The sequence below is a fragment of the Lampetra fluviatilis genome, chromosome 49 (genome assembly GCF_964198595.1).
Source record: "Lampetra fluviatilis chromosome 49, kcLamFluv1.1, whole genome shotgun sequence".
NCBI lineage: Eukaryota > Metazoa > Chordata > Hyperoartia > Petromyzontiformes > Petromyzontidae > Lampetra > Lampetra fluviatilis.
Genome location: NC_136323.1, coordinates 2,361,505 through 2,385,715, shown reverse-complemented (window position 1 = coordinate 2,385,715; position 24,211 = coordinate 2,361,505). Strand labels below are relative to the sequence as shown.

General features: G+C 53.7%; 1 protein-coding gene across 1 annotated transcript in view; it reads left to right on the top strand.

The window, feature by feature from the left end:
- LOC144948348 (hemicentin-1-like) overlaps nucleotides 1-24,211 on the top strand; it is a 127,411-nt gene that overhangs the window by 42,595 nt on the left and 60,605 nt on the right. The window contains exons 11-30 of the mRNA XM_078877775.1: nucleotides 74-205; nucleotides 916-1,110; nucleotides 1,945-2,086; nucleotides 2,975-3,102; nucleotides 6,746-6,859; nucleotides 7,584-7,742; nucleotides 12,038-12,165; nucleotides 13,173-13,317; nucleotides 13,895-14,007; nucleotides 15,114-15,270; nucleotides 16,039-16,240; nucleotides 18,690-18,817; nucleotides 19,381-19,662; nucleotides 20,200-20,286; nucleotides 20,645-20,836; nucleotides 21,462-21,592; nucleotides 22,122-22,269; nucleotides 23,116-23,242; nucleotides 23,478-23,635; nucleotides 23,896-24,180. Coding sequence (XP_078733901.1) covers nucleotides 74-205; nucleotides 916-1,110; nucleotides 1,945-2,086; nucleotides 2,975-3,102; nucleotides 6,746-6,859; nucleotides 7,584-7,742; nucleotides 12,038-12,165; nucleotides 13,173-13,317; nucleotides 13,895-14,007; nucleotides 15,114-15,270; nucleotides 16,039-16,240; nucleotides 18,690-18,817; nucleotides 19,381-19,662; nucleotides 20,200-20,286; nucleotides 20,645-20,836; nucleotides 21,462-21,592; nucleotides 22,122-22,269; nucleotides 23,116-23,242; nucleotides 23,478-23,635; nucleotides 23,896-24,180 — 3,153 coding nt within the window. The remainder of the gene's footprint in view (nucleotides 1-73; nucleotides 206-915; nucleotides 1,111-1,944; nucleotides 2,087-2,974; nucleotides 3,103-6,745; nucleotides 6,860-7,583; nucleotides 7,743-12,037; nucleotides 12,166-13,172; nucleotides 13,318-13,894; nucleotides 14,008-15,113; nucleotides 15,271-16,038; nucleotides 16,241-18,689; nucleotides 18,818-19,380; nucleotides 19,663-20,199; nucleotides 20,287-20,644; nucleotides 20,837-21,461; nucleotides 21,593-22,121; nucleotides 22,270-23,115; nucleotides 23,243-23,477; nucleotides 23,636-23,895; nucleotides 24,181-24,211) is intronic.

Sequence of the window (24,211 nt, the reverse complement as noted above, 5' to 3'; positions counted from 1 at the left end):
TGACGCAAAAACTATTCAAACGTGCAGCAATCGCTGTTTTGTGTTTTGCCGGGCTCCCTTGTGCGGTGAGCAGAGCCGGCCCCGGAGGTGCGGGCCCTCGGCAACGTGACGGTTGCTCCCGGCGAGACGGCGACGCTCGCTTGCCGCGTCGGGGGCCAAGATGTGAGCTACAACGTGACGTGGACACGGCACGTGGTACATCGAGGTGAGCAGGTTCATGATGATGACGCTGCCACCGCTCATTATCATCTTCGTTATCATCATCATCATCGTCGTCGTCGTCACCATCATCATCATTATTGTCATCATCATCATCATCGTTGTCATCATCATCATCATTGTCATCATCGTCATCATCATCATCATCATTGTCCTCATCATCATTGTCATCATCATTGTCATCACCATTGTCGTCATCATCATTGACATCATCGTCATCATCATCATTGTCATCATTGTCGTCATCATCGTCATCATCCCGCAGCCATTCGCAAATCCTCACCCAATTAAACAATCGGCATGACCATCAAAGACGGACCTGAAATGTGTCTTCGATTCTCCTCTCCATGGCACCTCACCGACTCGTACAGTAAACTCACTCGGGTATGGTCTCGGAACAAAACTTTTTAACATCGACCTTAAGCGCGGCCACGAACGTCGTAACCGTCGGCGTAATAAACAAACTCGGCTTGCAGCACCCCGCGTCGGCCCATCTCTCATCACGCGCTCACCAGCGCTCAACCGACGCTCGTCACGTGACTCCTCACACCAACCCGTGCAATCTCAACCACCGGCAGTACACCTCGTAGCTTGACGCGGCCAGCACGGCCGGATATGACTTTTTGGAGAGAGACCCCAGGTGGGAATGCCTCCGGTTCTAGCCGCAGGGCTTCGCCAATCCGACTCCCCACGCAGGAACGCCGCCGCACTCCGTCGACGCCCTGGCGCTCCTGGGCGGTCGCGGCCGCTCGCCGCCGCCGGAGAGCGGCGCGGGGAAACGAGCGACGCTGCAGATCCGTGACGCGCGGCGCGGGGACGCCGGCCGCTACGACTGCACCGCGTCCAACCGCGGCGGCGCCAGCAGCGCGTCCGTGTGGCTCCACTTCGACGGTGAGGGTCACGCGGCGATGGCGTCGCCACCTTCGGGTTGCACCAGGGAGGCGCGGCGGCAATGTCTCTCGTGCCTCGCACGGCAAGAAGGGCTTCGGGGAAGTCCCGGCTTGGGTGCCCTTTCTGTGTAGAAGTTGTATCTTCTCCCAATGTTCTGCAAAGGTTTCGTCCAGGTCCTCTGGTTTCTTCCAAAGCAAAACAATCCTTACAATCTTTATTTGAAGCTTTCGTGACTGCAGGAATCCATACTCTTTGGTTCTTTCGGTAAAGTCAAGTAGGTAGAAAATAAGCAGCTTTCCCACCTGATGATAGACGCTTGTCTTCTGCCCGAAACGTCGTGATTCATTTTATTTTATACCTACGTGACTTTACCGAAAGAACCAAAGAGTAATCCTTACAATGTGACCGTTATTCGTCAAACACCACAATTTTCAGAAGTTACCTGCAAATTTCTTAAATAGAACAAAGACAAAGATCCCTCGTGCAGCCTAAACACACCATTGGGGCAAGTGGTGTTTGCGAGCACCTATGAAGGTCAGAATGGCACACGAGGTGGTGGGTGGCCAACACCACGCCCGGCCGCCTTTGTCTCCCTAGTGGGCATGTTTACGGATTGCACCAGGTACACATTTGACACACATGGCCCCCTACTGAACAAACTTGGCACAACCCTCCTAAAAAATGTCGTTACATTTTTTTTTTATCCTATATAACTGGGATACTGAGACGCACGCCGGACCGGCCCGGCCCGGTTCCCCGGCGTCGGTGCGCGCCGATTCTCCCCGGTAACCCCCTGCGCCCCCTCTCCTCCGCACCGCCCCGGCCGCTCCGCAGACCTCCCCAGGGCGGCCGTGTCGCCTCCCTCCCAGACGTTCGTGGCGGGCGCCGAGGTGCGGGTGGCGTGCCGGGCGGCGGGTCACCCGGCCCCGGCGGTCACGTGGGTGCACGGGGACGCCGACGTCGTCGACTCTCCCAGGTGCGCCGCGCCGGGTCGCTGTCCTCTGCTGCAGATGGATTGGGTGTAGAGAGAGGGGTCCCCCCCAGCCCTCACGCTACAGAAGCCGCCCCCCCCCCCAGCCCTCGCTTTTCCTCGACGAGTTCCGGCAGTGGCGCCAGCGAAGTGGCCCGACAGAGGTTTCTTCGTTCGAATCCGGTAGGCCACCCCGGTTAACATTCCTCCAGCATGTACGGAAACCATAGAGTGCGCACCGTCTGCTTCACGGCGGATCTTGATGATCTTATGGCATAATTCACGGCGTCATTGGTCCAAATATGCCAAATTTGCGAACTTATACCACATATTGTTTAATTGGGAACATGTATCAATCGCCACTCCCTTCTATGATAGCTTGGTAAGGCCCTCCTGAGTATGAGTCTTGACACTCAGTGGGGCTCTCCATGGTAAACAACTGCATGGTGCAGCCAGATATCTGTGGAAAAAATTAGCTTGATAGCTCATCGGATTCCTTCAGTATGAATACGTTTTCCAATTCTGATTCTGCTTAGAAACTGGACGAAACAAACGCCACCTCAATTCTGCTGTCGTCCCCGCTAAGTTCCAGCTGCAGATCCTGAATTGCGAGCCGCGGGGCTCAGGATTGTGAGCTGTGGGGTCCAGGATTGTGAGCCGTGGGGCCTAGGATTTTGAGCCGTGGGGCCTAGGATTGTGAGCCATGGGGCCTAGGATTGTGAGCCGTGGGGCCTAGGATTGCGAGCCGTGGGGCCCAAGATTGTGAGCCGTGGGGCTTAAGATTGCGAGCCACGGGGCCCAGCATTCGGAGCCGTGGGGCCTAGGATTGCGAGCCGTGGGGCCCAGGATTTTGAGCTGTGTGCGCGTGTGTGCGTGCCCGCCGGCTCTCCGCAGGCGCTCGGTGTTGTCGGATGGCACGCTGCTCATCAGGGCAGCGGCGCGGCTCGACGCCGGCTCCTACACCTGCACGGCAAGGAACCGTGCCGGGACGCACAGCCAGACCGCCATGCTCACCTACACAGGTGAGCAGGGGCACGCGCACGGCGGATCTCCGCCCCCGCAGGGCACTCGCGGCAGTCAGCTGGCTTGGTGGCATGAATCGCAGTGTTCTTATGCCGTGGCATCTCAGGGCAACTTCGATCGCACATCTCATCTCGCACCCCCCCCCTCACCTCACTGTGGCATCTGTCCCTGTGTGGCACCAGGTGACTCAGCACCCTGGCCTGCAGGTGGCCATTCGCCGGCCAGTGGAGGGGGCGATGATCGCAATTTTCGAATTATATTGATTTGGACCATGACACCGACACACAGCGACCTGTTCGTTTTGTTTGACAAGTACGGTCCTCTTGTCAATCCACGGCTGGATGAGGGCATCCCTCCGTCGCGATTGATTGCATGGGCTATTTAACCATACTTCTTCACGCTGGACTTAAGGGATACCAACGCATCAATCGTCACACGAGGCAATGTGGAACTCAGGGACGTGGTTCCCAGGTGGGCTGGCGGGTGGGCGGGCGGCTGCTAGCGACCATCGCTCGCTCTTACTTTCTTCATGTGGAATTGAAAGGGTCGCCCATCACAGCTCATTGGCGGCCACGATCAGTCGCCCCACTGGCTTCTCTCTGCCGGTGCAATTAGGGGCGCTGCAATTACTAAAGTTTCCGCCGCGCCGTCGGCGCACAGTTTGGCTGAAGCTGACCACCACGTGGCCACCGAAACAAAAAAGCAGCCCTTTGTTGCTGGATGCATCAAAGCGCAGCTGACGATCCGGGCCAAAAACAACCGTGTGCCAACAGCAGGAAAAAAAACAACAACAACAATGGCAATCGCCATGGCGGTGGCGGCAGTGGCGGCGGTGCTGTTGGTGGTTCAACATGAATCTCGCCATTTTCTTGAATTGTGCTCATGTCCTCCGTCGAGAGGTGTTGGCCAGCGAGCGTGATCGTGACACCACCAGCATCGCCTCCTTTGATTAAAGCTTTGAGCAGAGTGCAGATGTGAACAATTCTCACGACAGGCCAGCTGTAAAATGTTAACGTCTTGGATGTTCCATTACACCCATCACGGGGCTGAGACCAAATCACCCTGGAAGTGCCCAATCTCGTCGGATCTCGGAAAGCTGAGAAAGTTTTGAGCGTGTTTCGTGAGTTGGATGTGAGACTGTGCGGGAACGTTCGGTGTTGTTGTAGGTCTTTGTTGGGGAGACACCACTGTATTCTTGAATCTATCTGTGCAGAGTTCTGAGAGCTACTCTGGTTTTATCCCGCAAGTCACACACTCGTCAATGGGATTGACCAAATATCCGATTAGCGGGACACTGCTGAAAAATAGTCTTGCAACTCAGTGAGGCATTTGTATTTACGTGTGTACGTTGAACTTCCTTCGCACCATACGGAGCCTACTGCGCTAATCGGAGGTGTGGGGGAAGGACAACAAACTATGGGTCTCTGTGTGATGAGTCTATGGGTCTCTGTGCAATGAGTCGTTAGGTCTCTGTGCGAGTCTATGGGTCTCTGTGTGATGAGTCTATGGGTCCCTGTGTGATGAGTCTATGGGTCTCTGTGCGAGTCTATGGGTCTCTGTGTGATGAGTCTATAGGTCTCTGTGTGATGAGTCTATGGGTCTCTGTGTGATGAGTCTATGGGTCTCTGTCCGAGTCTATGGGTCTCTGTGTGATGAGTCTATGGGTCTCTGTGCGAGTCTATGGGTCTCTGTGAGATGAGTCTATGGGTCTCTGTGTGATGAGTCTATGGGTCTCTGTGCGAGTCTATGGGTCTCTGTGCGAGTCTATGGGTCTCTGCGTGATGAGTCTATGGGTCTCTGTGCGAGTCTATGGGTCTTTGTGTGATGAGTCTATGGGTCTCTGTCCAAGTCTATGGGTCTCTGTGTGATGAGTCTATGGGTCTCTGTGCGAGTCTATGGGTCTCTGTGAGATGAGTCTATATGTCTCTGTGTGATGAGTCTATGGGTCTCTGTGCGAGTCTATGGGTCTCTGTGCGAGTCTTTGGGTCTCTGCGTGATGAGTTTATGGGTCTCTGTGCGAGTCTATGGGTCTCTGCGTGATGAGTCTATGGGTTTCTGTGCGAGTCTATGGGTCTCTGTGTGATGAGTATTTGGGTCTCTGTGCGAGTCTATGTATCTATGTATAGTGAGCTTCTTTTGTACCGTATGTAGCTAACCGCACTCATCGGAGGTGTGGGGCCGCAGTGTGATGTGGTTAGTTTGAAGTCACGTGATGAGCCAATGAACCATTTATCATGCGCGCACCTAGTGAGGCTTTCCTGAAGGACACAAAGGGGCGTTATGAGTGTGTGGCAAATGCATTTGTGTACACGTCCTTATGATCTATCCCTGGACGTCGCGTGGCTCGGCAGTCAAGTGAGCAGCTTGGAAGTTTGTCAGTTGACGAAGCCCATCATCCCTCCTGGGTCTCTAAACTTGGTACCACTGTGTGGGGAAGTCAACAGTAGTTGTCCTCTGGACAAACTCGCCCCCGCCAAAGGAATGTGGAATTTTCAGCACTGGCTCAGGGCTGAAGGTAGGAGATGGGCACTGCCCCAATGTTCTTTTGAGCAGAAGACTACTGACTGTGACTTTCATTTGACTGATTTGACTAGAACATACGGATGCAGTGGGACTACAATTGATATCCGATTGGTTTGCATTCCCACGTGTTACCGGTTAAGAGAATGTTCACACTCTATTACACCGAAAGTGACAATGAGTGAATTGGAAAATGAGTAGTTGATGAAGAAACGACACATCCGCTGCGGTAATTGTCACGGTATGCATGACCTCACCGTGCTCTGCGCAGCACATGGGCATGTTGTATATATGTTGTATATATGTTGTATATATGCGAAAGCACATCACACTGGGGCCATAAACAAGCATTTGGTCCCGGCGGGAGCCTATCAGGACACTTGCCTAGGCTGAACCTAAGATAACCTCTATAGTTCAGAAGGTCAGAGTATGAATCCTTATCGAGGGACATTGCACCAGCCGGTGAACTGTGTAGGCGTCGTCATGAGTGAAACACGCCCAACAGGGCTTCAAGACCGCCTGAGAGCCTGGGTTTGAATCAGGTCCTAGGTTAGAATCAGGTTCCAGCCACCTTTGATTATAACTGGGTTCCCAAGTGTCGTGGGGAGCGGTGGTGCAGCGGTGAGCGCGCTATGCTACGAACCCGGCGAGCCAAGTTCGATTCCCACCCACGGCCAATATCAGTGACGATTATCTGAACCGGTCATGGGTCTCGCCTAGGTTGACTCAGCCTTAAATGAGTACCTGGTGCGGTGTGTAAACATCGCCATTGGGTAGACAAAGGCGACCTTCATAGGTGCTCGCTTCCAACACTTGCCCCTACAGCCTCTTAAGGCTATATGGGAGATCTTTGTCTTTGTTCCCAAGTGTAGTGAGTGACTGTGCACACAAGAATCAACCCCCAGTACATTGCATTGATTTCCGTGCTTAGTTTGGCTGAGTTCCCGGCTCTGGAAATGTAAAATATCAGTTTGACTGCCACGCGACAAGTAATCTAACAGCGGAGCGTGTGGAAGAACCTGCTCTCCCGCTGCTAATTTAGGGAGCTGGACGTTACTCAGTGCGTCGCCGCGTCAACGCCGTGAATGCCGGCGTCATCTCCTCCGCGTCTCTCGTCCCCAGAGCTGCCCTCTGTCGCCCCGGTGAGCGCCGAGGTGCTGGTTGCGCGGGGAGCGTCGGCGCGTCTCGAGTGTCGCGCCACGGGCTCGCCCGCGCCGCGCTTCACCTGGCACAGAGGTGAGGGTTTGCCGGGCGCAAGGACAGAGAAGGGCGTTACAAGTGTGGCACAAGGTGATCGCTATTTTGTTGGATGGTGTGTGGGATGCTTCGCTGTGCTCTGGCGGCCACAGGCCACGTGCGGTCAACCGAGCAGGCCACCCCAATACCAGGTAAAATTTGCAGGAAATCAGGCTACTGCCGCTCGCATTAAATAATGAAGCAATCAAAATAAAATCAAATAAACATTATTTGACCATTAACACGGCCGAATGTGTGTTTTCTTGAGGATTTCGTTTGCCGTACACACGCACGATGTGCCTCTACCCCGAGAGTTGTTGTTGGGGGCGCAGAGGAGCCCAGCCAGCAGCCAGCCAGGCAATATTATTAGTTCCAAAGAACAAAAGCACTCCCCAATGAGGGTGGCATAGTGGCGCAGTGGGAATGCTTGCGCCTCACGGCAAGGAGGGCCTGGGTTTGATTTTCCTTTCTGTGTGGAGATGACATCAACTCACCCTGTTCTGCGTGGGTTCCCTCCGGGTTCTCCAGTTTCCGACCTGAACTTAAAAAAAACACACCATGCAGCTGGTATTGGCCAAACATCCCAATGTCAAACATTACCCGCAAATTACTCAATTTGGAATACCAACAAAATTTGGAATCGGCAGCAACATTGCTGCAATAATGATAACAACGATGACGACACCGATAACGACGTGGAGCGCCGGTTGCACGTGGCGACCAGGCGGCACGGAGCTGCGCGCGGGACCGCGGGTGGAGGTGGACGTCGACGGCGGCGCGCTCACGCTGCACGCCGTGGGGGACGAGGACGCGGGGGACTACACGTGCCGAGCGAGCAACCTGGCCGGGTCATCGTCCGCCTCGTGCCGCCTCACGCTGGGAGGTACGACGACGATGGCGTCCACGTGCCGCTAACGACGGTGACGTTGCAGCGGAGCTTGTGCCGGGCTAGGTCACTGAACACGCCCACGTGCCCACGGGCCCACGTGCCCACGAGCCGCGCCGCCAACACGCGTCGCCTTCTCGTGCGACGCACTTCGTGGGCGCTCGCTGACGGGACTCGCCTCTGCGGCTCGCATAGGCCACGTGGGGGGGGATCTTTCTTTCCTGTGTGCGCGCTTGCGAGCGTGTCCCCGTGCACGCGCGTGTTGCGGCGTTGTAACACGCACGGTTGCCTACGTATGGTGCGAAAGAAGTTCAGTGTGCGTACATAAGTACGCACATTCATACTTGGCGAGCTGACCGCAAATCCTCTCATTTCCTTCTCGAGGTCTGTTTCGGATGAGACGCCTTGCCCGGGAAGCAGAGTGTTGCTTCGAGGGTTTGTGGGTGTATGTGGGGGTGAGAGAGGAGGGTGGAGAAGGTGGAGGCTTCGTGTCTGGCCGGGACACCGATGGCTCGCTCCACTGACGACGTTTTTGGAGAGATAGAAAAACTAAATAAACCCTCATTTGGCAAATCCCCTTGCCTGTCCGACACGGCCAGCAGACTTCACGGGCTCATGAGAAATATTGTTCATCCTCCGACACGGCCAGCCAACTTTTACAGGCTCATAAGGAACGCCGTTCATTTATTCGTTGAGTGAATTAAATCGGTTGTGGCTTTCGGAACACGCGCACTCGGGTCTTTTACACCCTTCCGGTTCAGATTACCACGCAAGGAAGGGGAAGTAATGGGCTCGTACTGACGACGCTCCACGTGCAGTGCTGCGCGTCTCTCCTCGCGTGCTCTGCGTTGCAATCTCCACTTCGTGAATTGGCGCTGTTCCCGTGTCCACCTGGCAAAATAAATAAATGAGCATTCAATCTCTCGGCTTCAAATGAAAGTTGGCAGTCGTGGTGTCTACGTGCGCAATCTGTCATTAACGTGCGCTGTCTTATAAGAGGAAAAAACACGTGTTAGAACTGATATATTATTGGTTTACATTACATGAAAGGTTTGTTTATTATTATTTTACGGATGCAATTGTCACGAGGCAGTACCAAAAGCAGGGGTAGTGGTACTGTGCAGATAGATTTTACGCCATTAACTCACCTACACCCGACAGATATGATTTACACGTGCCAATGTGTGGATTGCATTCTGACCAATCAAGCTGCTTATGGTGGCATTCGACTTTGCGCAGACTGAATTTAGCATCAACATTAGAAGTTTCCGCACAGATAGGCGCCCGAGTCGGGCGTCGAACCCAGAGCCTCCTTGCTGCGAGGCGCGAGCGTTACCACCACCGCCCTGCCACCCACCCTGGCGTCCACATTTGTTAAATCGTCGCTTTCTATACAAAAAAAATTGGAATAAAAAAAAGAAAAAAAATATAAACCGACGTAAATCTCTTTATTCGTTGGCGGCTGCGGAATTTGCGAATTCCTTCGGGCTGCACGTTTGGGCACAAATTCACCAGACACGTGGCAGCGGGCAGCAACGGCCCCCCCCCCGCTCCCTCTCCGGGGGGGGGGCTGCCGGGCAACGCTCGCAGCGTCTCTGACTCGAGCCGTGGCATTTCCTGTGAATGAGGTAGGGGGGGGGGCAGGGGGCGACCACCCCTCGCTTGTGGAGTTATTGAACACCCGAGTGGCTCGGGGCAGGGGGAGGCCCTCCGTGGAGCTCGCGGTGCCCGAGACCCTGGCTAGGAATCCGTGTTCTTAGGTTTTTTTCGGTAAAGTCACATAGGTAAAAAATTAAAATTAATTAAAGTAAAATAAAAAATATAATAAAAATCACGATGTTTCGGAGGCAACACAAGCCTCCGTCTTCAGGTGGAACCGTCCCAGCACGATAGCTGTATCAAGTAAATGAGAAATTCCAAAAAAACGGTCGTTGTATATATACTGAATCCTTGCAGTCACGAAAGCTTCAAATATAGAATTAGGAATCCGTGTTTTGGTCGTCGGCGGAGGGAATTATAGCCGCCAAGTGCGGGCGGTGAGTTTTGGCGCAGTGGGCTTGGAACGAACGTAACGATCCCCCCCCACCCTGGCCCCTGTCGATTGGCACGATTCTCGGTCGAGGTTTCATTGATGGATTGAGCATTTATTTTAATGGTCGCATCTTGGTTTCTTGCACAGTTCTGTTTGTTTTGTTGACCTCGATATGAGAAGACCGTGACATTTGTATGGATTCTGACACGCGCACTTCAAATACATTTACCGCAGCGAGGGCCGTTCCCATCGAATTCGTGCGACGAATCTGCGCGTCGTTCCCTGTGCCGTTGAGTGAATGGTCCCTGTCTGGTCGCAAGCCACCCGACAATCAAGCAGCCGCATTAAATGCCGTGCTTCACTTCATTCCACACACTCCCACCTCCGAGGGATTGCTAAAACTGGCGCTGGATATAAATCCCTTGGGAGTGGCATCCGAGGCCCCTTAAAGCGAATCCAAGAAGTAGTTCAACAAATCAGCGTGATGCGCTGCTCGCTCCGAGAGTTCCACGTGGGGCATTTGCTTTGTCACATGACACCACAGGAATATAATAGGGACGTATAATTTGTTTCGGGGAATAATATTGCTGTTCGGTTGGCCAGCGTCGGTAGGTGTGCGTTAATATATACGGAGGGTTAGCCGACTGGGTTACGTGTTAGTCCTGGTCTGCTCGTTGGTTGTTTGTTGTTGTTGTTGTTGTGTTTGTTGTGGTATTTGGTGTTGTGCCTCTTGTTGTGTTTGCGCTGCTATTGTATGAGCCGCTTGTAAACGCCTGCTCTGTCTGGCTCTGGCTCGCGTGTTCGAGAAGGGCCCTGTTAATGCCATTATTTATTTATTCCTCGCTATTTATATCGCTATTTATATCGCCGAGGAGTGTGGAAACTTCCACGCTGTGGGAGGAATGCACGGGTCAGAGTATAGGTGGTGGTCCAACTAGGCCAATTATATGAAAATCTGTTTATTAATTATTAATCCACTGCTAGATGGACCATCGGCTGCATTCAAGACGCAGGGGTTTGGGGCTTTGCCAAGAGGGATCCCTGGAATGTTGTGCCGAGTGGTGGCGGGGGGGGGATGCCGCTACTCGCTGTCTCGGCATGTGGCCCCGTACCTCTGGGTGGCACGCATGCACCCCATATGGGTGGCACGGTGGTATAGTGGGTGTCTGGGTACCACTCGCGACTCACAGTCAGAAGGTTCCGCAGTTGATTCCTGACTCTGTGCAGGGTTGGTGCGTTCTCCTGCTTTGTATTAGTATTACACGCTTTTATTTAACTCCGTCTGTTGTATCCTCGAAAAATAAATCTTGTAACTCAATTTTTACCCACTTCCCAATGTGCTATAGACTGCTAACTTGAAATAGCTCTGTCATACTGATGACAATACTATATTCTATCATAAAATATCCAAAACATATATTTTTTACATTTTACACGCTTTTATTTAACTTACTCTGCGTGTTGTCGTATCCTAAAATCGTGCAACTCAATTTCAACCGTATTCCCAATGTCGTAACGACTGCAAACTTTTTATAGCTGTCATACTGATGACAATACTATATTCTATCATTGAAAATTAAAAATATATATTTTTAAACGATCTTTTTTACGGCTCAAATTGTCCACGTTTACGGCTCTAATTGTCGACGCTCAACTCACGTTGCTGTAAATCGCCACGTGGTCCCTTACGTCACGGCAAGCCACGGGGAGCCACGCCGAGGGGCGAGCGATGTGGAAGGAGGGGAGGGGCGATGGGGGAAGGGGGCAGGGGGAGGGGCAGCCCGGACAGTTCATTTAATTAAAGCGTTTTTTTAAATAATATTTTAACTGCATCGATTTCCTCTGGGTTCTCGGATTTTCTACTCCCATAGCTAAGCGCACACACAGGTTACCTGGTATTGGCCAAACATGCCAATGATGAAAAGTAACCTGAAAACTACTCAATTGGGATGACACGCAGCAACATCGCCCCATAATGCAAAAACCTGCAGGTCCCTTCTAAAAGACAGTCCAGAGACTCGGTGAGGCTTTCCTGGCTGAACAGGCAAATACTAAAAATGAATCCATAAAAGAGGATTTTGGGTTAATTCGTGTAAATATAAACGCGTGGTTAAACCCGCCGCCACCCGACACAGCCAATTAGTAAAGATTTGTCACGTAAACAGAACGTGGTCAATTGGCGACACACACCGGTGTTAGTTCAGCACACCGGTGTGTTGGAGAGTAAAATAATAACGAATGTGATGTTTGTTCCCGGCAGTTGCCCCGCGCGTGGCGCCGAGCCCGGCCGTGGTGAGCGTGGCGGAGGGGCAGCAGCTCTCGCTGCCCTGCGTCGTGCTCGCTGCCCACCCGCTGCCCCGGAAAGAGTGGTTCAAGGACGGCCGCAGAGTGAGCAGCAGCAGCAGAAGCTGTCCTCCAGTGCACGCGACGTTCATTCACGGCCTCTTGCTGCACCCTCTCCCTTCCTCTCTACTCTTCCTGGCTCTCTCCTCTTCCTTGCTGTCGCCCAGAGGTCGCAACCGGGTACCCGATACCCGTACCCTACCCGATACCCGGCTACCCGTACCCGGCCGGGTAAGGAATCAAAACCCGTTTGCGACCTCTGCTGTAGCCCCAAACAGAATGGAACTTTAATTTTGACTTAGAGCTTTTGTGACTGCAGGAATTCATATTTTTGGGCTCTTTCGGTAAAGCCACGTAGGTAGAAAAAATTATAACAAAAATCGAAATCACGACGTTTCGATCGCAACACAAGCAATCGTCCTCAGGTGAAAAAGAGTGGGACTTAATCCGCATCACTTGAAGGATCGGTTCCATCTCGCTTCTTTGGCTGCGAGTCTTGACGGTATATGTCTCGAAATAATTTGGACAGTTTTGAGCCCCTTCTTATCATGAAGATAACATTCATGATACCATTTGTGTATTCGGCAAAGTAATGCATCCTCACTCGCACGAGTCGACGCACGTCTCGTGAGCTTAGGAATGGGGAGGTGCCATCGCCCAGCCCGGGAGCGCGTTCGCCGCTTGCCACAGACTTTGCGGTTCGACTCCGGCAGACCACCCTGGTTATCACTGCGGGCAGTCCCGCTTCACGGTGGAGGTTAATAATCCTGCTGACGTCATTCGAAAAAGAGTCGGCCATCAAATTTGAAAAATTACGCCATTGGGATTTGCACGCAGCAAACATCAATGCCCACTCGCAGGCCAGGTGCTGCGTCACCTCGTGCCAACACGGGGGACAGCTGCCACTTGGGATGCCCTTACAGATGTTTGCGGTGAGACGTTGAGAGGCGCCCGAGATGCGCCGGCGTAAAGGAGGGCGGCTCGCGGCGTTCACCGCGGCCCCTCTGCCCGGTGGCGCCCGCCAACCCTGCCGCGATCCTCTCTCCTCTCAGCTGGCGTCGGACGGGCGCGTGATGGTGCGTACCGACGGCAGCGTCCACGTGCAGGGGGCGACGGCGCGCGACGCCGGCCGCTACTCCTGCCTCGCCACCAACCTGGCCGGCACCGCCAACAAGACGGTCACGGTGAACGTGTGGGGTGCGTGGACAGGGCCTGGGCCAGGGCACACAGCGGGGGACTTGCGTTGAAGGTTTTCCGCAGCCATCGTTTTTATTATTTTATTGCGATGTTTGTTGACCCAGGGAATCGTCACTGAGTCTCAAAACTATTTTTCAGTAGGGTTCTGGCCAAGTTTTTTAGTTTTTTTATATTCGGTGACGGTATTGCTGTTGCCGTGTGCGCGATCCCAACTTGAGCAATTTGCAGGTAATTATTTGTTCATGTTTTTGTTCTGTTGTGGTTGCACCCGAGTCAAGAGCCGCATGCCTCACAGGGTTATACCTAATAACTGAAATGAAAAAATGAAAAATGTAGCATTGGGACGTCCGGCCAATATCAGTAACATGACTTTTCTTTTTTACTTTCGCTATGGGAAGAAAAAAGCAGAGAACCTCCACAACAACGGGGGGGGTGGGGGAACCATAAAAAAAAACTCCACACAGAAGGCGCCCGAGTCGGGAATCAAACCCCGAGGTGCCTTCTCGCGCGAGCGTTACCCGCTGTGGACCCTGCGACCCAACCTGTGCCCTGTGGTCTCTCTCTCGGCGATGCTCAGTTGCCCCAAGGATCACGACGAGTGGAGACAGCGTGAGCGCCATCGAGGGCGTCGCGCTCACCCTGGCCTGCGCCGCTCAGGGTCAGCCTCCTCCCATCGTCACGTGGGCCAAGGTGAGGGACCTGCTCCTCTCTACATTCATGACCTCCTTCAGCCACGTATATTCCATCGGGAGGATTAAGATCCTCAGGTTGTGCATTGCCCGCTGTCCCACTTGGGAGTGATGACGGTGCATTTGCACCCAAAGCTCGCGAGATCCTACATGTCAAACAGACAAACAGTGTGCACGAGTGGTCACAAAGATAAAGATCCCCCGTGTAGCCTTAACAGACTGGAGGGGCAAGTGCTGTTAGCGAGCACCTATTAAGGCTGGCACGGCACACGAGGGGGTGGGTGGCCAGCACCACGCCCGGCCACCTTTGTCTCCCCAGTGGCGATGTTTACACACCGCACCAGGCACTTATTTGAGGCTGAGTCGACCTAGCAGAGGCCCAGGACTGGTTCAGATAATTGTCACCGGTGAATAGAAACCCGGGTCACCGGTTTCATAGTGCAGCATAGCGCTAACCGCTACACCACTGCTCCCCACACGAGTGTTCACATACACAGACATTGCGACACCAAAAACGTCTGTTCACGTGACACTGTGGCATCACAGGGCCAGCTAGCACACGCTGCGTTACAGCGATGTCAACTCCCTTGCCTGGCATGCAGGAGGTCGTGGGTTCAACCCGAACCCTCACGCCTGCGTATTTGGAGTTTGCGCGTTCTCCCCGTGGTCGTGTGGATTTTTCTCCGGGTCCTCCGCTTTTTCCCTCCACGTTTAGATTCAACATGCGTTTAGAGTATTCGGCTGCTGTACATTCCCACGCGACAAGCCACTTCGTTGAGATATCATTTGTGATCGCCAGGTCGCTTCCAAAAAAGAGCTACACAGCTCAGTGGGCCTTACCTGGTAGAATACAAATTAGTTGAATAGTTCTAGATTTGAAGCTTTCGTGACTGCAAGGATTCATACTCTTAGTTCTTTCGGTAAAGTCACGTAGGTAAAAAAATGAAATTAAGATTAATAAAAAATAAAAACAATAAAATCACGACGTTTCGGAGGCAACACAAGCTTCTGCGGCTCGTAAGGAATCACAGTCAGGGAAACCTGGGTTCCCTTCACGGCCCCCCCCCTTCCACCCCCACCCATCGTGACCCCCCCCCCCTTCCCCAGGGACGGGAGCCAATTTTTCCGCACGACCGCAGCTACCGCGTTGTGGCCGAGGGGCTGCGTCTCCCGGCCCCGACGGCGCGGGACTCGGACGTCTACACTTGCACGGCGAGCAGCCCGGCCGGCACGGCGACGGCGCAGGTCCACCTCACCGTGTACGGTGAGAGAGCAGCACGCCCGCCGGCACGCTCCGTTCACCGGCCGCCCGCGCCCGCCGCCATGAGGCGATGCCACGCGGGGGAACGGAACGGTGTCAGAGGGGACTTGGCAGCGACGAGGTGAAATCGTTGTCGCATCGCAAGAGGAGGGTGGTGGTGGCGGCATGGGGAGGCCTTCATCCAGCAGTTGATTGATCATGGCTGATGATGATGATGATATCCACTTCGCTTAATGGAATTCAACATCAGGCACTCAGGCAGATTGATGATCCAGCACTAATGATTCACCCAAGCCACTCGCTCACCGGCGATCGGACACCTCCTTTTCAATCTTCTATTTCTCCAACCATGGTGATTGTTCCCGTGAACTTCACTCACTGATTCCGTCACCCATGCTGAATGTTCCGTCTATCAGATGGACATTGTAGTCTCATCCACACTCTATTCAACCACAACACTGCAGATAACAACTCGCCCACTCGCTCGCACACTCACCCACTCACCCACTCACCACTGCCGGTCACGGCACTTCTCTTTCTGCGTCTTCCCTCGCACTGCTCCTCTTTGCAATTCTCTCCCATCCTCTGTTTTCCCCAAGCTCTCGCAATAACCATGTGCTCAATTACACCCTCGTTTCTTTTTGACAGCGCTCTTCGTGGCTGGCCGCATTGCATGCTGGGCCTTTAAAACCCCTGTGCCCAGCAGCTGTCCAAAAACGAATGGGACGATGGTATCCTGAGAAGTGATACCGTGGCATTGCTCCTCCGCAGTGAAGCCACACATGCGTGGCGGTGGTGGTGGTGGTGGCGGCGGTGGTGGTGGAGGAGGAGGAGGAGGCGAGGACACCGAGCCGAGACGGAAGGCACTCTCCGGCGAAGACGTCGTTCTGCCGTGCGACGCCGAGAGCTTCCCCCCTCCCACCTTCGCCTGGAACAAGGACGGACATCCGGTCGGCACAGGCCTCTCGTCTCGGTAACGGCAATGCTCCTCTTCGGAAACGTTTTACCCGCCGCCGTGAGTCACGAATCGTAAGGTGGGAAGCGGTGCAGGTTCATGGACCAGGGTTGAGGATGCTACAAACGCCTGCTCGGGATTTCCGGTCTCAGGTGGCCACGCATGCAAGTGGAACTAATGGATATTAGAACTCAGAGGCCACGTGTGTTGATGATGATGTTGCCCTAGTGCTGGGCTCCCACCAGACCAGTCTATTGGTCCCTATGTGAGGCTATGGGTCTCTATGCGAGTTTATTGGTCCCTATGTTAGTCTATGGGTCTCTATGCGAGTCTATGGGTCCCTATGTGAGTCTATGGGAATCTATATGAGTATATTTGTCCCCATATGAGAGTCTATGGGTCTCTTTGCGAGTCTGTTGGTCCCTATCCGAGCCTATTAGTCCCTATGTGCGTCTGTGAGTCTCTATGCTAGTTTATTGGTTCCTATGTGAGTCTGTGGGGTCTCCATGCGAGTCTATTTAATAGTGGGTGTATTCAATGCAATGAAGTTACTGCAAATCTCACAGCAAAATAGTCTCAACAATCTTGGCACAATTGTTTTCTCTGCAAATGTGCTTGTATGTACGGCGAAGCAAAGCTGCATCGCTTAAACAAAATAACTTAACTGCTCAGATGTTTATCCTGATGAATGTTTATGCTCGTACAATTTTTGGTGAACATGTGCATTGCTAAACACCAGGGCAAATCGCCAAAGTGATGTGTTTTTGCCATTTTGGCACAAATGCGATTCTGGCTTCGCTTGTCCCCTAGAAGCATTGCCTCCTTCAACCTTAATCTACTCGTAAATCGAACAAGAAAAATTAAATAGAATATTTTTTAAATTCGATTTTGGAAGGGGGAGGAAAAGCTTGTGCCTGAAATTCAACTTGCCGATAAATTATCGGCAGATGGGGAAACGCGAGTGGCGCACACGGAGGCGTGCTCACGCGAGCCTCCTAACGCTCAACACGTACAAAACATTACACTTGTAGGCTTTTGCGACCAATATAATTCATAATACAGGTTTTTTGGGTTGGATCGTGTAAATATATAAATGTGTCATTAAATGTTGTGTCTTTGCTCGCCAACACACCGGTTTTGCTGTACTCGTAACGAATTGGCCACGTTCTTTTAACGTGACAACCCTTACTAATTGGCTGTGTCGGGTGGTGGCGGGTTTAACTACACATTTATATATTCACGCGATCTAACCCAAAAAAACCTTTGTTTTGGACGAACAAAATGCAAAGCCAGGACGGATCGGCTGAGGCGGTTGCCAGGGCCTGTTTCCTCCAGATGTGACGTGTCGGACAGAGCGAGTTGCAGCGGAGAAAACATCGCCAGCAAATGATACGTTTTGCAAGGCCGTTTAAAAAATCCGCACGTGTTTTACTGGACGGCGTGATTACTTTTGTCCGCGCGAGTTGCGCGTCCAATTGAATCCCCCCGATTTGTAAATAACGCCGTTATAATGATGTTATAACGCCGCTATAATGCCGTCATAATGCTGTTATAACGCTATCATAACACCAGTATAACACTGTTATAACATCATAATAACATCGTTATAACACTTGGAACGCCGTTGTAACACCGTTATAACACCGTTATAACTCTGTTATTACACCGTTATTATAACACCATTTTAGACCATTATAACACTGTTAAAACACCGTTTTTACACAATTACAACACAATTATAACACCGTTATAACACCATTGTTTACTTGGCCGTTAACTGAGATTTCCAATAAAAATAACTACGTTCCTACATCATGATGTGTGGGTGATTAGTCAGAGATGCCATCCCCCTTCCGAATCTTGTAATGTAACCACATCCGATGTAATTTCGAGCACAAATTGCGAAGCTTGTTTTCAATGAATTAGGATCAATTGTTTTTTTTGGCTATGCGCAAAACGCAGCTACGAGAGCTGCAATTCCCGTTATGTTAAAGTATGTCTCATTGTAGATTAATAATACAGGGTATATATTAGCGTATCATCCATTTTATGTGGATATATATGTCAAATATAAAATATTGGACCTCAGTTTGATGTGGTCGCCAGGTTCATAGCACGTTACATTGGTGGCCTGGGTTTGATTCCTGGCGAGTGATCTCTGAACCTGTCCTGGGTTTCCAGGACAGGTACAGAAACCCAGAACAGGTTCCTGGAAACCCAGTACAGGTAGGCTGTGTGAACATCAGCACTGGGCAGACTAAGGTCGACGAGACCTTGAACGAGTATCGTGTGCGACGCATCAACACCAGCGGCCAGACGCTGCACAGTACCCGCAGCTCCCTCGCGTGCCGTGCCGGCCTTCATAGGCGCTCGCCAACAGCACTCTCCTTCCAACATTCTACGCAGACGGCACGGGGGGAGATCTTTGTCTTTTGCTGCCCGTGTGTGCGTGGTGGCGGCGCCGCAGGCAAACGATCCTGGAGTCCGGCTCCCTTCAGATCAGCCGTGCCAAGAGCTCCGACAGCGGCGTCTACGCGTGCATCGCCTCCAACGTAGCCGGGAACGTCACGCGCGAGTTCCACCTCACGGTGCTCGGTAAGGATGGCATCGTGTTCATCCGGCATGGGCTCAGAGGTCAGAGACGCTGAAGCGGGCCCCGCTGAGATCCCCACGATCCAATCCGGGTGTCAAGCTGCCTGTGATGAAACCGGATTCTCAAGCGTAGCGGTTTATCAGGCCCGGTCACCAATGACCGCAACAAAGAAACCCATCGCAGTACATTTGGTTCTGCACTAAATCTGGCTGAATTCCAGCCCTGAGAATGAAAAGCATAAGTTTGCGACGAATGTGTGGAAAAGTACTGCCTGCTAGGTTGTGGACCAGATATCACTTCGAGGGATTTTAGAGGTAGCGCTGTGATAACCACTTCTGTGGGTTGTTCTCTGACACAAAAGGTTGCTCTGTTCTGCGATAGATCCAAATGGACACTTCGATATCACAGAAGTCACAGACGCACCTTCCCTGCATTTGCGCAGCTACCTGCTACACTTAAATGACTTTAACTTCATCGACCAAAATCGTGAAATGAACAAAATTTCGTAGAGGACTTGGTGAGAGTCTGAGAGTTTACGGAGCGCCCCATCCGTTGGCGCCTCCAGTGCCGCCCCGGATCCAGCGCGTCCCCACGGCGCTCAAGGTCCGCGCGGGTCACATGACGGACGTGCCCTGCACGGCGCTGGGGGAGCCGAGCCCGAGCGTCTCGTGGGTGCGGGTGGACAGCTCGGACGTGGTGGTGGCCGCGATGCCAGGGTCGTCGCCGGGACCGGCTTTGGCACGGCTCCTCATCCCACGCACGCGCGCCGAGGAGGCCGGCTCTTACCGATGCGTGGCCGTGAGCGTGGCCGGGCGGGACCAGGCTGACCTCCACCTGCAGGTCCTCGGTGAGCGGTCAGGCCACCCCATCTGGGCCGGCTCAGGGAGCGGGGTGAAAACAGCAGCCGCGCAACGCACGAGGGGCACACGGAGGTGACCGGGTGGCTTAGAGGCCTCACGGTTTCACTGAGCCACGCTCTTCATCGCGGCTCGGCCTCTTAATGTGGCTCACCTCAGGCTTGAGCCGTTTCAGCTGCTTCCAAAGATCCATGGGGTGAGTGGCTCAGCCGTGGCCTGGCTCAGTCTCAGCGTGGCTGGGACCGTGCTTCGAGTTGATTCGAGTTAGTTGTGGCCACGACTCACTTGAGCCAGAGCCAAGTCTGAGATTAGTCAAAACGAAGAATATGGGCCTCAGAGTCTGGGTTTGTAACAAGTTAGTGGTCTCGGCCAGGCCACCAATCAACTGCCCTAATTAAATTGGTATTGTCTGGCTAATTCTAGTTCTGGAGATTAAAGGCGTTGTCTTGAGCAGCAACGCCAACGGTGACTGTGACACAGGCTGCGTGCGTCGCTGGTGGCTAAGATCCTTCTCACTTTGTTCACAGAGCCCCCGTCCATCGTGGAGTCGGCCGACGGCTCAGTGCAGCACAGCGTCATCAACGAGAGGGTTACCCTGCCCTGCACAGCCACCGGTAGAGCTGCCTTCATCGCCGTCGTCGTCGTCATCACATCTATCATCAAATATAATCATCGTCACGACTGTAGTCATTTTTCACAATCATAAGTGCGTTCGAATATTATTGTCATCAGTTTAACGCATAGGTTTTTGCGACCAATATTTTTGGGTTAGATCGCGTATAAATATATAAATGTGTCGTTAAACCCGCCACCACCTGACTAAGCCAACTAGTAATGTTTGTCACGTAAGCACAACATTCCAATTCGTTACTAGTACAGCACACCGATGTGTTGGAGAGTAAATCTACAACGAGTACGGCATTCCTCCACAAATCATGATGCCGGTTGTGGCCGTCGTCCCCGCTGCCCTAGGCGTGCCGCCCCCCGTGGTGAAGTGGCTGCACGACGGCGCCGAGGTGACGGGGCTGGAGCCGGGCGTCATCCTCGCCGACGACGGCGCCCTCGTGCTGCCCTCGGCGGCGCCGGCGCACGCGGGCCGCTACGCGTGCCTAGCCGTCAACGAGGCCGGCATCGCCGAGCGAGCCGTGCAGCTCCTCGTGGCCGGTGAGTGGCGAGGGACAGGGCGACGGGGGGCGGTACCGGGCCCGAATCGCCGGTTATGGCCATACTGGGCCGGTGGCGACGTGGCAGCCGAGCACACGCACGTTCGGCACAGACAGGCCACCCTGGTTAATATGATAAAAGTAAAAACAAGTAAAACTTAGCTCATCTCCTGCTTCCAGGCCTGACCCAGTGGTGAAGATTCCACATTCCTACGACGTGAATGAGTTTATTTGTAGGACAACTGCTGCTGACTTCCCCATGAAGTGGTGCTCGCGTTATTGACCCCATGAGGGAACATGGGCCGAGTCAACCCCCAAACGAGAGTTGAACTCGCGACCTTTCGACGGCGAGCCGCTCGCTCTACCGCTGAGCCACCTGGCCAGATCGTTATCACTGCGGTTGTACTCCATGCCGTCCACTGTACAATGGACATTAAAGAACCTGTTAGGTCGTTCGAAGAAGAGTTGGCCATCGTGTGCTGGTGTCATGGTCCAACGTTGCAAAATAACAAAAAAAAAATGCCGTAAACTACTCATGGCTGTTTACTGATGTGTCTGTGATGCTGATGATGAACTGCACCAACCTGCCACCTCTCCCCCCACCACCACCCCCCCTAATCGCGCAGTTCCGCCGCTGATCTCGGCCTCAGACCGAGTGACCAACATCTCGACCGTCGTGCTGCACCCCGTGACGCTGGAGTGCGACGCGTCGGGTTCCCCGGCGCCCGTGCTCACATGGCACAGGGCAGCCGTGCCGGTACGAGCCACTATCTCTCTTCCTCTTCCACTTGCTCGTGCGAGCCGAGCCGGCATGGGGCCAGCATGGCCTGCGTAGTGTTCCACTGGCATTTTACCGAGCTCAGCTGAATCTGACCCGCGCTACGCCGGCCTCATAGGATATCACCTGAACCTGGCTCGGGTCCGAGCCGCGCCCAGGGCGAGGCCGTGACACGTGCGATGCGTTAAACGTCGGGCGCGACTCAAACGCGGCACAGCCGTGTCATCCGCGTGCATCTTGACGTCGCAAATTACGAGCGACGCCGGTGGCACGGCACGGCTCGCGCAGTGGAAAAGCAACCCGGGCTTCCCTGACCCGCGCCGCGCTGCACCAGCACGAGCGCGGCACGGCTCGGCACAGGGAAGTCCACGGGAACGGTAACCACGGTAGTAGCGACAGATGAGCGACGAGGAGGCAACTTGCCCACCTTTGAACGAGCGAGTGCCCGGAGGGGATGGGTTCAACCTGACTGCGTGCGTTGACCGGAGCGAAACGATCTCCTCCTCAGCTGGTGGCGGGAGTTGGCGTGCAGCTGATAAACGGCGGGCGGCTGCTGCGGCTCTCCAGCGTGGCGCAGGAGGATTCGGGGAGCTACACGTGCCGCGCCGACAATGCCGCCGGCACCGCGGAGAGGGTCTACCACCTCCACGTGCTCGGTTAGACTCCCCATCACTTTCATTTAAAAAAAAATTTTCACTGATGAGGGGAAAATTTGGTTCTGTAGTTATTCATGACCAATATGCAGAGGTCGCAAGCGGGTTTTGATTCCTTACCCGTACCCGTACCCGGCCGCACCAGGGTCGCAAACGGGTACCCATACCCGTACCAAGCCGTACCCGTACCCTACCCGTACCCAGCCGGGTACGGGTAGGGTACGGGTATCGGGTAGCTGATTGCGACCTCTGGGATGAAGCCATGTTGCAGGCGTGGGTGGGTTGATTCTAGGAACTTTAATTGTGAGAAGAGACAAGACGTTGGGAAATGAGTGACAAACGGTGACTCACCAGTGACTCACGGTCTACCCGTACCCGTACCCGGCTGCATCAGAGTCGCAAACGGGTACCCGTACCCGTACCCAGCCGGGTACCCAGCCGGGTACGGGTAGCCGGGTATCGGGTAGGGTACGGGTATCGGGTACCCGGTTGCGACCTCTACCGATATGTAAATTACACAATCGTTTCTTTTTTTTGTTCGCTGGCCAGGAGGTTCAGAATTAGAACGAGCGGCTCGCAATGGAAAGGCTCAGCCCATTATCCCTTTGGGATCGATAAAATGGGTTCCACTTCATTGTGGATTATGAAGAGACTTGCCCCTGCCATAGGATGTCGAATGGTCACCACTGGCTGTAAACTGGAGATGGGAATTGTCTCAATGCTCATTCGACCAGGAGATCACTTTGGCTTTGGCTATTATTACGTGATTGGGATTAATAGTGGCATTTGTATGAATATAACTGTATTCATGTTGAGCGTATTACAAAAGTGTTTTTGTTTTGTATGTAGTTCCACCTTCAGTAACGGGTGCTGGTGAAGTCACGGAGGTGGCGGTCGACGTGAGTGGCAAAATCAGCCTGGAGTGCCAGGCAGCCGGAAACCCACCTCCCAGCATGCACTGGTACAAGGACGGCAAGTGAGTGACTCAGGGGTATTAATTAATTCTCATAACCTTCCCTTCTTAATTGTTCTCTAATTGTATCCCCCAACTATCGGCATCGTCGCAGACCAGTGAAACCCTTCGTTGTGAGAAAATGGAGGGTGGAAGTGGATGTCACAGAGCCACCTCTGAGATCCGTTCGAGTGCCCTGGTGGGCTCATGGCATCGTGTACCCACGTGTCTCCCTGATGATCGACGTCATGGCTTGCAGGATTGTGGCAAGCGGGGATCCCCGCGTGGCCGTTGCGGGCCCCTCGGGGGAGACGCTGCGTATCCACGGAGCCCGCCTTTCTGACCAAGGCCTCTACGTCTGCACGGCCATCAACTCCGCGGGCCGGAACGGCCGCGAGTTCTCACTCACCGTGCACGGTGAGTGGTGGCGCCGCTGCAGGGAGCGGAGCGTGGGTGGCGACGGTGACGGTGATGGTCCCCGTTTATTTTCAGCCGGAGCGGTCCGGAACGCTCGGGGAATTATTTTGACACGTCACATCCGTCTCGCCTTAATGGTTATCGTGGTACTTCATTTGTCCACGTAGGATTATTGCTGGGGGAAGGCGATGACATGGGAAGGCCTTCATTTGGCAGTGGATAGATTGTGTCCGATTACGAAATGACGAATTCTTTCTCAGTTGCTCCGAGTATCCGCGGGGGAGATAACGGCACAGGGGAGGTCACGGTGCTGCTGAACGGCGCCGCGACGATGGACTGCGACGTCCTGGGCATCCCCGCGCCCTCCGTCACGTGGCTTAAAGATGGCCACTCGATCGTCGCGGGGGGCGGCAGGGTCACGACCCCGGCGAGGGGGCGGCAGCTGCAGGTGTCGGGGGCCCAGCCGTCGGACGCTGGGCGCTACACCTGCCGTGCCACCAACCCCGCCGGCGAGGCTGAGAGGTCCTACAACCTCCACGTGCACGGTAGGCCACGCTCGCTCGCTCTCCCGTTGCG